The sequence below is a fragment of the Myxocyprinus asiaticus genome, chromosome 19 (genome assembly GCF_019703515.2).
Source record: "Myxocyprinus asiaticus isolate MX2 ecotype Aquarium Trade chromosome 19, UBuf_Myxa_2, whole genome shotgun sequence".
In the NCBI taxonomy this organism is placed as follows: domain Eukaryota; kingdom Metazoa; phylum Chordata; class Actinopteri; order Cypriniformes; family Catostomidae; genus Myxocyprinus; species Myxocyprinus asiaticus.
In genome coordinates this window covers 21,929,542-21,942,532 of record NC_059362.1, presented here as the reverse complement: position 1 = coordinate 21,942,532, position 12,991 = coordinate 21,929,542, and the positions used below count along the sequence as shown (strand labels likewise).

The following is a 12,991-nucleotide window of genomic DNA, read 5'->3' as shown; positions in this document are numbered from 1 at the left end:
GAGAGCATGTATGGCACATGAAAATATTTAGATGTAGACTTAGAGTTTGGTCCACCCAGATCGCAAATGATTTCTTATATATTAATATAATTATAAAAATAGCATTTATTTCTCAACATTAAACAATTCAGCTGTTATTCACTGCAAGGTCGACTCAAAAAAAGACATCTGAAGCGACATAACAAGGTGTGTTTACACAGACTTTTTAATGTTGCACATTGTATGTGATTATTTTATAGGCCTGCTGGTCAAAGTCGCAGTCTTGGAGAGAGTATTTTGGCTATTTAGGTTTTACCATTTCTCATTTTTACAAGGCAGGCTATTGTTGCTGCCAACTTGAAAATGTACGATAAATATTCCTGAAATGCAGATAAAACATAGTATATTAAAGGGATAGTATACTCAAAAATGAAAATTCTCATGTTGTTCCAAACCCATATGACTTTCTTTCTTCCATAGAACACAAAAGGAGATGTTAAGTCAAATGTTAGCCTCAGTCACTGTTCATTTTCATTGTATGGAAAAAAGATGCAATGAAAGTGAATGGTGACTGAGAAAAAAAATTCTGCCTAACAGTACATTTTGTGTTCCACTGAAGAAATAAAGGGCTGTAAACAACATAAGAGTGAGTAAATGATGACAGAATTTAAATTTTTGGTCGAATTGTCCCTTTAAAATAAACAGTGATGAAAGATAATATTGCATCCTGAAACATTGCAAATTGTGATTTTTAGGACCTTTGGTGGGAGGGAAATTTAGAGATTGGACCTCTTGGAACATTAATTGAATATAGGAAGCATTCCTGGTTACACAAAATGATTCTGATCTTTCCTTTGTCTTTCCAGCATGACTGAATTGGAGAAGGAGATCAATAATCTTCGTTGTGGCTTGAAGAATGTAGATAATGTAAGTGCTCCACAATTTCTCTTTGCAAAAATTTTTTCACATGATTAAAAGCTGTCTTCTATGAAATCTCTCTCTCTCATGCAGGAGTTAGAATACCAGAGGAATCGTCCTCAGGAGTATGGAGATAAATTTGTGTCTGTGGTCAGTCAGTTCATTACAGTGGCCAGTTTTAGCTTCTCTGATGTAGAGGACTCCCTCAATGAGGCCAAAGAACTGGTGAGTATGTGTGTGCATGCAGGATTGCATTTGTTTGTGTGTGTGTGTGTCTTTAAGGTGCATATCCTTGTGCTCACTGAGCTTCCTTCAAAGGCCAGCTGTAGAAAAAGGCTACAGTCACCCTCTATCTCCTGCTGAACGCAGGAGCTGACCTTCAACCTCTCACTTTGAACACTTCCTATGTAGTGACCCTGGCACTTTCACCGGCCCTCTGGGGTCCCACAGGAGATAGATGTAGAACAGGACATACAGTACAATTCTTATTGCTTTTGAGTGTACCATTTGTGCTGAGAGAGAAAGACAGTATACACGCTCGATTGACAAGTCATAGTTTTTTAAAGGTAGCATGCAGTGAATATATTATATTTTACTTTCATGACAGGTATGTGACTTATTTGTTTTGTATGCAATAATCTCAAAGTTTACTCTCAGAAATGCATACCACACACTCCAGTAGGGATGTGCGAAGCTGATATTTTCAAAATGGGTAACCTGATTGACTTATTGACTAATTGGTTTTAAAAGAATAGTTCACCCACAAATGATAATTCCATTTACTCATCCGTATGTCATCTCAAACTCCTATGACTTTCTTTCTTATGCCAAACACAAACGATTTTGAAGAAAAGATATTTTAAGGATGTTTGATTTGTGTATTTGTCCATACAATGCAATTCAATGGGGACCAAAACTGTCAAGGTCCAAAACAGACAAAGGCATCATAAATTTGGGCTTGGGATCAATTTAGTTTTTACGTATCGACAATCTGAATAATTTTCTGATGATTATCGATATATATCAAGATTTTTTTCCGGATAGAAATAGGGCTGCTTTTTGCACAATAGTCTTTGTCTTTCAAACATATTTCTCAACACAACTTTGGTACATTGTGAGCAGCAGGGTTAATTAAAATGGGTCGTGCACTGGACACTTCTGGCTGAAGACATGTTTTAAAATTCTAAATTATTTTCTATGAAGGTACGTACCGTGGGCTTGCCATCAGTCAAGGCTGCTCAAATCGCATAGTTTTCAATTAAATTCGACCCAAATCATTATCAAAGGACATAGACTATTTACTGTAGTCATTACTGGATGATATACAGTTGTGCTCAAAAGACTGCATACCCTGGCAGAAATTATGAAATTTTGGCATTGATTTTGAAAATATGACTGATCATGCAAAATTTTATTTAAGGATAGTGATCATATGAAGCCATTTATTATCACATAGTTGTTTGGCTCCTTTTTAAATCATAATGATAACAGAAATCACCCAAATGGCCCTGATCAAAAGTTTACATACCCTTGAATGTTTGGCCTTGTTACAGACACACAAGGTGACACACACAGGTTTAAATGGCAATTAAAGGTTAATTTCCCACACCTGTGGCTTTTAAAATTGCAATTAGTGTCTGTGTATAAATAGTCAATGAGTTTGTTAGCTCTCATGTGGATGCACTGAGCAGGCTAGATACTGAGCCATGGGGAGCAGAAAAGAATTGTCAAAAGACCTGTGTAACAAGGTAATGGAACTTTATAATGATGGAAAAGGATATAAAAAGATATCCAAAACCTTGAAAATGCGTGTCTGTAACAAGGCCAAACATTCAAGGGTATGAAAACTTTTGATCAGGGCCATTTGGGTGATTTCTGTTATCATTATGATTTAAAAAGGTGCCAAACAACTATGTGATAAAAAATGGCTTCATATGATCACTATCCTTAAATAAAAGACAGTTTTTTTGCATGATCAGTCATATTTTCAAAATCAATGCCAAAATTTCACAATTTCTGCCAGGGTATGCAAACTTTTGAGCACAACTGTATTGTGTATAAGTATCTTTCATATAGCCTAAACAATGTACAGTATTTTCAGTTACAAGTATGTCTTTTTGCGGTTTGACAGCTTGAATAAAAGACCTATTCAGTGCTACATACAGAGAAATTGCATTATAAATGACCATTTCTAATCGTTGAGTTTGCACAGTTACACCAGCTTTATACCCTAACCTGCAAACTCATCAACATCACTTTGTTCATCCTTAAAGAAGTACAAAAATCTTGGAAACTTTGGACTGCCATCAGCTCGTAATGTTTGTGTGTGATTTCTGTGGCTGCATCCGAAAACTGAAAAATGCTGCCTTTGGAGGCTGTATACAGAGGTATGATAAAAATAAGGTGCTTTTCAAAATGTGCTGAGACCAGTTTCCTTAAGAGTTCCATTTATTCAAAAAGCTGTCGTTAAGCCATTAACTAATTAGGCAGCAAGGCAGCAAGTCTGCCTAAGTTTTCGGATAAACGTAGCCAGAGCCTTGTTCATGCCGTGACTGGCTTCAGTAAATGTTATGTTGTCCACTTGTGGTCTTTCAAAGCTATTACATCAGACTACATTGAATGGAAGGCAACTGACAGAGAATTGAATGCACACAAATTAGGTTTCTAATTTAAATGTCAGCTGATGTTAATATATTGATGCCTCAAAAATGTATCGATGTAACGTGCACGGTTTGTACGGAGTGGTTTTCTGAGTTACCATAGACTTTGTTAGTTCGAACCAGTCTGGCCGTTCTCTGTTGACCTCTCTCATCAACAAGGCATTTCTGTCCACAGAACTGCCGCTCACTGGATGTTTTTTTGTTTTTGGCACCTTTCTGAGTAAACTCTAGAGACTGTTGTGTGTGAAAATCCCAGGAAATACTCAAACCAGCCCGTCTGGCACCAACTATCATCCATGCGATTATCTAATCAGCCAATCATGTGGCAGCAGTGCAGTGCATAAAATAACGCAGATACGGGTCAGGAGCTTCAGTTAATGTTCACATCAACTATCAGAATGGGGGAAAAAATTTATGTGATCTCAGTGATTTGGAGTGTGTCATGATTGTTGGTGCCAGGAAAATTGCCCATTTTATCCCAAGAAAAAAATAATAATAATTAAAAAAATCAATTTAATAGAAGTATCAGTATTGGTATCGGTATCGACGATATTGGACTTGATATTACTGGTATCGGATCTAAAGCAAAAAAGTGGTATTGCCTATCCCTAGTATTTTGTTGGATGTACTGTTGACTACTCAACCATTTTTAACATCCCTACATTTACATTCTTCTGAGATGCGCACTCTATTGCAGAAGAGCATATGCTCCAACCTAACCTAGGCCTCCAGTCTGAAGTCAGAGATAAGAATATATAGAAAAGCAGGGCAACAGAGAAATACAAATATGCCCCTTGGCTCAGGCACATACAGCCCCATGGAGGAGCTGTTCCATATGGCAGTGATAAAGGCACATCAAAGGTGTTGTGGGAAGGCTAGGCTTCCTACCCTGTGGTGAGACGGCACGAGGAAGCAGTAGTGCCATGGCAAGACTCCAGTCTCCTGTGTTTAGTGTTATCAAAGACCACTTTATGGTTGGCTACCAGTTCTCAAATAATTAGCAGTGCGTCATACAGTTAATTTACTAGAAGTTTGTTAGACCCCATAGTTTGTTATGCCACTGTCTTTTGAACTCCTCTTGCTTTGTGCATGTAAGGCCACGTCCACATTCTAATGTCATTGTTTTCCAAAGAATACAGTGCTAGATAGCGTTTTTTTCTAAAGTCTTTGGTTTCTGTGGAAAAAAATGCTGTTCCAGATTGGGTGAGAGGCATAAATTAGAAAAATCAAGCATTTACAACCGAAAACTATTTGTGTGGACATGGCCTAAAATGTAAATGTGAAGGTTGTCACACTGAGATTTTTTTTAATTGAATGAATGTTGAGAGTGGTATAACTTTTAACCTCCTGAGACCCGAGCATGATTGCTGTGTGCATTTTCCATTTTCCTAAATTATTTTATTTAATTGTTTTATTAGTAGCACCTAATAAACATGCAAAATAAATAAATAACTTCCAGAGCAAATAGTTTTCCTACAAATCGATGTCCACATATGTGGACAGCGGGGCTAAGCTGTGAAATTTGAAACAATACCAAGCTATAGAAAGTTTTTTTTTTTTTTTTTTTTTTTAAGTTGTTTATTATGTTTCCAGGAGTGTTGGTTATTCATGTTTGTGAGACGTTACAGACATTACATCAGATATTAGTGTAATTAATTCTGATTCAAAGTAATGGCCACCATCATCCAATCACTGCCAACCATGTTAAAATAAAATTATACATTATAAATTCTGAATCTATGTACTGATTACCACTGTCCCATGTCTACCAAACATGTTGAGTGGTCCAAACATCATCTGGAACCTGAAACTGAACTTTTGATAGGAAGTTTGTATTGAATGTACTTAGCTGCACAGAAACCTCCTTATTTAGTGAATGACTTAACCTCCAGTGTGCTGTCTGTCTGCACTGGTCTCAGAACAGTTCAAAATGCACTTTATTTTCATCCTAACTCCATATAAAGCCTCTGAAAACATATGCGCTCAAGTGCACATTAGTGTATATTGTGTTTAGCAGTGTGGCAATTCGCGATAAATCGCTCAAATAAAAATAAAAATACAAATTTAAAAAAATTGCATATCGGATGAAACTAGAGACTGACTCAAGCAGGTTTCAATGTAAAAACTTAAGGTTTCTTACCAGGTGTAGTTGTGTTGGCATTTCTCCCAAAGACAAACTCCGCTGTGGTCGGCGCCATGTTGTTTGGTCACATGACTCTGTGCCTCAAAGTTTAACCCTTTATTGACAACACAGAGTCTCCTGAACTGAGATCAGATGGTTAAATGAATTTAAATGATGTGTTGCATATAGCATTAAAGAGGACTTTTGTTTCTTAGGATCACCCATCTTGGTAATGCCCCAGAGCACGGATTACTGAAACGTAGGATGGCAGGGGAAGAGACATTCATATTTATGAGTAAGGCGCTACCTGATAATGCTAGGGGTAGGGTTAGGTTTGTGTGATAGTTTCTCTAACAATCCGGATGAATATTACTGTATCGTTTCCTCATTGCTTTCCGCATGAATATAAACGACACTTCCCTTGCCATCCTACATTTTGGAAATTCTTCCCCTGGGCAGCTATTTTCTGTGTAGGTTATAGGCATAAAAGTACCTCCTATCTTCTTTAATGGGGAAAAGCTATTTATCATATATCCTTCAAATATCCTGGTTTCAGCTGCCATATTGAGTGTTAAAATTTCTCCCATTTCTTTTCCCTAAGAGTGGTCTGTCTTCTCCTGCCTATACTGTATCTTATGTCTGTTGCTCAGTATAGAAAGCAGGGCATGCCTTTCATATGACCAGTGTTTTATGTTCTCCAGTTCTTAAAGACAGTGAAGCACTTTGGTGAGGATTCTAATAAGATGCAGCCTGACGAGTTCTTTGGAATATTCGACCAATTCTTGCAGTCATTTGCAGAGGCCCGTCAGGAGAACGAGAACATGCGTCGACGCAAAGAGGAGGAAGAGCGCAGGGCACGGATGGAAGTTCAGGTCTGTAAACCTTTAACAAATGGCTTTGAACTTAGGCGAGATGCCCCAAGTGCACTTTCAAGTGCTCTGAGGTCCATAATTAATCTCTTTTTACTTCACCCAAGTCCTAAAACCTCATTCACTGTTAAATCTTCTCTTTTGTCTTTCAGCTCAAGGAACAGCGGGAAAAAGAGAGGAAGGCTCGCAAGGCGAAAGAGAATGGAGAGGAGGACGGTGGCGAGTTTGATGACCTGGTGTCTGCTTTGCGTTCTGGAGAGGTTTTCGATAAAGATCTGTCCAAGATGAAGCGCAATCGCAAACGCATCAACAGCCAGACATCAGACACCGGCAGGGAGCGTCCGATTACCAAGCTTAACTTTTGAACAGCAGTCAACCAGACAACCATCAAGCTTAAGTACTGATATGTATATTATTGGGATCCACTTCATTACAACCAAACAACCGCCTTTTGGTGGTGAATGTCTGCAGAAAACTCATTAGCACCTCACCTCAGATTAAACACTACACTCTCTGGGATGAGAGAACAATGTTTACCCTAAGACAATTTATCATAAACCTCTTGTGACTGTAATGGGGAACCTGTCTGAATTCAGAGAGAAAGGACTCAAAAAATGAACAATGTGGCTGCCAAATGAAACTAAGTTAACTATAAATTCCACTGAGGTTGTTGCCTTGGTGCTGGACCAAGACTGAGGTGATAAACAGGCAAATCTTGTTGGTAGGCCAGATATTGACAGGATATGAGACAGGAAACAGCAAATATTGTCAACCCCTTTTTTTCTTAAAGTAATAAATCATCAAACTTCAGCATTATTTTGACACTTGGCATGCTAAAGTGTCAACCACTTCCAAACTATTCATTTCTTACGTTTTCTGATTCATTAAAGGTGAGTATGGATAGTTATTTAAAAGAGGCATAATGGAAAATGACTGCATTGTGATATCCAGTACAAGCTAATTGGAAATGACTTTTTAAAGGTGTGTTTATAAGGGCCACTGGTGCCCATGTTGTCTCAAACACTGTGGATGGTCATTGTACAGATTCTATGCAGTTCCTGATGTAATTTGTTGGTCTTTCTGTTTGAGGACTTGTTCATGTGAAATGTAGTTGTATTTAAAATTATATTGAAGTAGCTGGATCATGGCAATACTCCACCCTTCTGTTCTTCCTTCCTGACTGGAAACTCTCCAGGGTTTTTTTTATCAGCAGCCTAGTTGTATGGTCTGAGAAAGTTTCCTTTTTCAATGTAAGATACATCCAATGGACTTTTATAATTTAAGGAAAATGCAACCTTCCATTGCAAGATTTTAAGATGAATCTTATAAAATAAATGGAAGAAAATGAAACGTTTTCATTTGTTTTACTTGCCTCTCTATACTGATTGGCAAACAAAGCATTGGTTAAAACAATGGTGTTTGTTTGATGAATAATAATACCAATAATAACAATATTATAACACAATAACACATTAATAACACATTTGCTTGGTCATGTTTTTCTATTGAAAGCCTTGTGTAACTGAGCAGTTTCCAGTGGGGAATATGTAAATAGATGATTCCCCCTAGTGGCCATAATTAACAATTAAACAATTACAACATTAAGAGAGGGTTACTTTCCATGATATTTCCACCTTAAATTGACTTTAAATGCAATATCTGTACTACTAAAATTATTTATTCTAAACTGTTATAAAATTGCCATTAAGAAGAATTTAAAGTACATCAAATCAGACAGACTTGTGGGGTTACTATTTCTGTGATAATCACAGAGAGCATTTATTCAGTGTTTCAATGTGTTGTCATGATTTACAAAGAATCTACATCAGACGATTCACTTGTTCTCATAAGAAAGTTTATATAAAGAGGGAGATCACACGTGGGTTATATGTTAAAATAAAAGTAATTTTATTAAAAACTTTTTTTTTTTTTTTTTTTACAAAAAATTAATTATAACAAAAACAACAGAAACCAAAAAGAACACATGTCTGAATGGGGAAGAGGAGAGAGTGAAGACTGGGCGAGAGCCGTTTAAATGCCATGCAGCGTTCACTGGCACAGGTGTATCCCATCAGTATTGATGAGCCAAACGACTCCAATCACCACCAATCTGCCACACAGAATACAAACACAAAAGAAAAACCAATATGGCCTAAAAGGGGCCGTAACAGTAAATATATCTTAACTCACACAAGAGACTGTAGTCTTAACATCCTATCCGCATTCACGCAGAAATCTATGCTGTAACCTTATGATCAAATGACTCAGCGCAGGAGGAAGCCTCCATTCAGGGGGTCATCGCTCTCCTGTGTAAAGCTGGCCACTCCACTGTAGTAAGCATGACCTGCGACCTCCACTATCACAGCCTTGAAGTCCCCACACATGGTTTCCTATAACAATAGACAAGTGGAATTTATTGTCTTTGTTAATGAATCAAGAATACATAAATCACAATTCCAGTGAGAACTGGGTTGTGTTATTATAGAATACTTTTTACTGTTAACACTATTTTCCATCACTTATTCCCACTAAATAAAAATGTACATGTACCTCTATTGCTTTCCCTGTAAATACCGATCCTGTAGCTCCACTCTGGAAACTTCTGGTCTGGTTCAGCCCGATCAGGCCTTTATGGTACTGAAGAGCAATGCGAGCAGTGACCCCTGACCCAGTTGGGCTTCTATCCACCTGAAAACAAAGTTCTACCATGTAAATGTAATGGTCTGATAAATAAATGTTGATTCCATATTGTGGTTGGTCTTGAAGTGCAAAACTTCTTCTGCACAGAGAATCGGTGCATGTGTCAGTTTGGACAACAGAGCTTCAGTGCATTACCTGTGCATCAGCAAACACACACACATTGGCAGTGGGCTCTTCAGAGAAAGCATCTTTGCCATCAGTAAGGATTGTTCCATAGAGGAAGGCCAAATCCTCACTAACAGGATGGTGCAGTTTAACCTATCAGAGGATCATTACAAAAGCAATCCAGAGTGAATGCAAAAAACAAAACAAAAAAACATAATAATAATAACAGGCAAATTGTACTAATAGAACAAAGTGAAATAAGGTAGGCTTATGTTTCCTTCCTTTAAGCCTGGCAAAAACTGTCTTTTTCAAACTTGCGGTTAATTGTATGCTTATGTGTGGCAAACAAAACAATTCAAATATTTGCTACTAGCAATCAGTAAAGGCAAACCTGCAGCAACGATGGAAAATCTATCAGTACTGCTAAACTTTTCATTAAAAAAGCTGTACTCCTTAAGAAATTAATTGTAATTTTGAAACATATGTATAAATTTATGACCACTCACAAGAGATGAAGACTCCAGTCACATCAGTAACCTAATAAGAAGCTGTATTATTCTACATGGAGAGGGTCCACTCATGGGGGCAGCCATGTTAGAATCACATGACCATCTGAATATTATTTGCTTAATCTAAGTAACCACCCTGTTATTGGACACTGTCACTCATGGATTAAATTTATAATGGGTGACAGTGAATTGTGAATTTTTACATTGGCATCTGTAACTGAAAACTATAGCGTTTGAATGATGCTGCATCCAGGCCACTAGGTGTCAGTGTAAGTCGAAGATGATATGAACAAAAACTTACTGAGTGCACCTTTAAATTTTATGAGTAGAAAAACATTTAATCATGCATGCAATCCATATTCAAATGGATTCATTTGATCACAGCTCAATACCTGGGATTTCACAGCATTTGTCACAGCAGTGGCTGCATCCACTAAATCTCTGGTTTTGGACTTGCTGACATCCAATCCAAATTTCTCAGCACTCACAAAAGCATAAAGAGCTCCACCATAGCTTATATCCACAGTGATGGACCCATATCCTAGAACAGAGACACTCACATCTAGAGAAAAAAATGGATTGCAACAAAGAATTAAACAGTTTCTTCAAAGACATGTGGCCTTTTAAACTGTTAAGAAACACTGTCATGATCGTATTGCTCACCTGTAGCAAAAGCAAAGGCTGGGACACTGTGGAATCTGACAGCCCCAGTTTTCCCATCAGAATACTGTGCGAAAGCCTTCACTAAGCCGCAGGGGCAGTGTATATTTATCTGTGTCTCTGGTGAAGTGGGCGCCTTAATCATACCATAATCCACTGCATACCGCCCGAGTGCAATGACAGCGTGACCGCACATGGTGCTGTACCCTTCATTGTGCATGAACAAGACCCCGAGATCAGCCTCTGGCAACTCGCTTCTGACCAGCAGAGCCCCATACATGTCGTAGTGACCACGGGGCTCAAACATTAAAACCTTGCGAAGATGATCAAGATGCTCTCTCACATAGCGCCGTTTGGCAAGGATTGTGTCCCCCTTGACCTCTGGATACCCACTCAGGATAATGCGCAGTGGCTCTCCACCTGTGTGCATGTCCACTATAGATAACACTGGCCCGGCATGAGGGGGAAGCTTTGGGAACTCCATTCATCACTCTACAGTTAGAAAGAGAAAAATTAAATATATAGTAATGGTGACAAACTTTACAATAAGGTTGTATTTGATAATATACTATACTAATAGTATACTGTATGTTTGATAATATACTAATCAATTTTTTGACAAAAAGTTGTCTACCATACATTAACAATAATTAATGCAATATGAACAAACATGAGCAATCAATGAACAACAGTATTTTGATAAATTAACATTAATCAAGAGAGACAGACAGACAGACAGATAGATGCTTTAAAAAATAAAAATAATATATATATATATATATATATATATATATATATATATATATATATATATATATATATATATATATCTTTTTTTTTCCCTCTCTCTCATCATTTACTCACCCTCATGCCATCCCACATGTGTATGACTTTCTTCTGCTGAACACAAACGATTTTTTTGAAAAATATCTCAGCTCTGTAGGCCATACAATGCAAGTGAGTGGTGACCAGAACTTTGAAGGTCCAAAAAGCAGCATAAAAGTAATCCACACGACTTATGCACAAAGAATGGCGATATGCACAAAGAATGCAAATCTCCAAAAACAAAAAAAGAATAATGTGAAAGTGAAGATTTATAGTAAAAAAGGACTTAAATATTGATCTGTTCCTCACCCACACTTATATCGCTTCTGAAGGTATGTATTTAACTACTGGAAACGTATAGGTCACTTTTATGCTTTATTTATGTGCTTTTTGGATCTTCAAAGTTCTGGTCACCATTCACTTGCATTATAAGGACCAACAGAGCTGAAATATTCTTCTTAAAATCATAATTTGTGTTCAGCAGAAAAAAGGAAGCCATACACATCTGGGATGGCATGAAGGTGAGTAGATGATGAGAAAATGTTCATTTTTGGGTGAACCATCCCTTTAACTCATGCTAACGAATAGAATCTTTTAATGAAAGATTATAACATAATTCCTAAAGGGTTTACTGTACACTAAGTAAAAGGCTAGCAGGAATTCAACAGGCTAATGCACAAATATACTCTAACAAATTGGCCGAGAATAATGCGCAAATTTTGCTGCAGTAAATAAGGTGAATAAGATGAATAAAGGACGAAGCAGCTTACCGTTACAACTGTACACTGTTGAGTCTTATGAGAGAGCCCCAAGTTTAGTATAGACGTCAACAACAATAACACTAATCTTTTATAAATGCGAATGTTCAATTCAAAAGATAAGAATAGCGAAAATTGCTTTTAAATGTAACAGCTTATCGCCCTTGCTCGTTTAAGGAACTTTGTTTAGATTTCTGTCCAAATTCCTGTTGGAATGTTGTGCAGTAGCTCAATGGTGACTCCATGCGGCCTGGATGAGGATCCAATTCCAGGACAAAGTCAAGTTGTTTTATTTGCCATTTGCACAGCTTACTTTGCAAAACTGGGTTACTTTACAAAGCTTAGGTGGCAGGGTAGGGTTACACCAGCTGTGCGTAAGGTCTTACGTAAGTCGGGACATAAAGTTCACACTAAGGGCTTAGTAACTACTAGTTAGTTTGTAACTAAGTCAGTGCTTAATTTGGTTGCACCACCTTTTCTTAAGGCAAGAATTTACTAGTAGGTCGTAAGCTCTCCGTAAAGTAATGCGCAGTCGCACAATATGATGTTTACCTGTATCGATCCAATAAACAGCCTTCAAATTTGTACACAGAAGTGTTAAAAAGCCATGCATTTTAATTTTATCTTGTTACAGTGGATGTTCAAACCTTGTTTGCTCATGTAACTGTCAGATGTAATAAATTATATCCCCATTAAAATACGATACGGAATAAAAGTACATTTGATAAATGGTATATTTGCCCTGTGTAAATAACAATATATAGGAACTGTATCTAAAATAAATAAGGGGTGATAAATAAATACTAATACAACAGGCTGGAAAAAATAGATATTTATTCATTTTAATATCATATATATATATATATATATATATATATATATATAT

The 12,991-nt window shown here is 37.2% G+C and overlaps 2 protein-coding genes across 4 annotated transcripts in view; one reads left to right on the top strand and one right to left on the bottom strand.

Moving 5' to 3' along the window:
- The window catches only part of LOC127409824 (disheveled-associated activator of morphogenesis 1-like), a 94,737-nt gene extending 86,839 nt beyond the window's left edge, over window positions 1-7,898 (top strand). For both annotated transcript variants that reach the window (XM_051644669.1, XM_051644668.1), the window contains 4 exons: window positions 846-906; window positions 991-1,122; window positions 6,381-6,551; window positions 6,701-7,898. In XM_051644669.1, the coding sequence (XP_051500629.1) occupies window positions 846-906; window positions 991-1,122; window positions 6,381-6,551; window positions 6,701-6,913 (577 nt within the window). In that variant the 3' untranslated portion in view covers window positions 6,914-7,898. The remainder of the gene's footprint in view (window positions 1-845; window positions 907-990; window positions 1,123-6,380; window positions 6,552-6,700) is intronic.
- A 727-nt stretch (window positions 7,899-8,625) lies between these two features.
- LOC127409826 (trans-L-3-hydroxyproline dehydratase) lies at window positions 8,626-12,307 on the bottom strand. Of its 2 annotated transcripts, XM_051644673.1 has the most exons (7): window positions 12,118-12,307; window positions 10,526-11,014; window positions 10,255-10,424; window positions 9,384-9,506; window positions 9,099-9,236; window positions 8,797-8,938; window positions 8,626-8,658 (listed from the first exon to the last, which is right to left on the bottom strand). In XM_051644673.1, exons 2-6 carry the CDS (start codon window positions 11,004-11,006, stop codon window positions 8,813-8,815), a joined length of 1,038 nt encoding a protein of 345 aa, XP_051500633.1. In that variant the 5' UTR covers window positions 11,007-11,014; window positions 12,118-12,307; the 3' UTR covers window positions 8,626-8,658; window positions 8,797-8,812. The 2 variants fall into 2 exon arrangements, with proteins under 2 accessions (XP_051500633.1, XP_051500632.1); XM_051644672.1 differs by having other exon boundaries at window positions 8,626-8,938.
- Window positions 12,308-12,991: the final 684 nt, after the last annotated feature.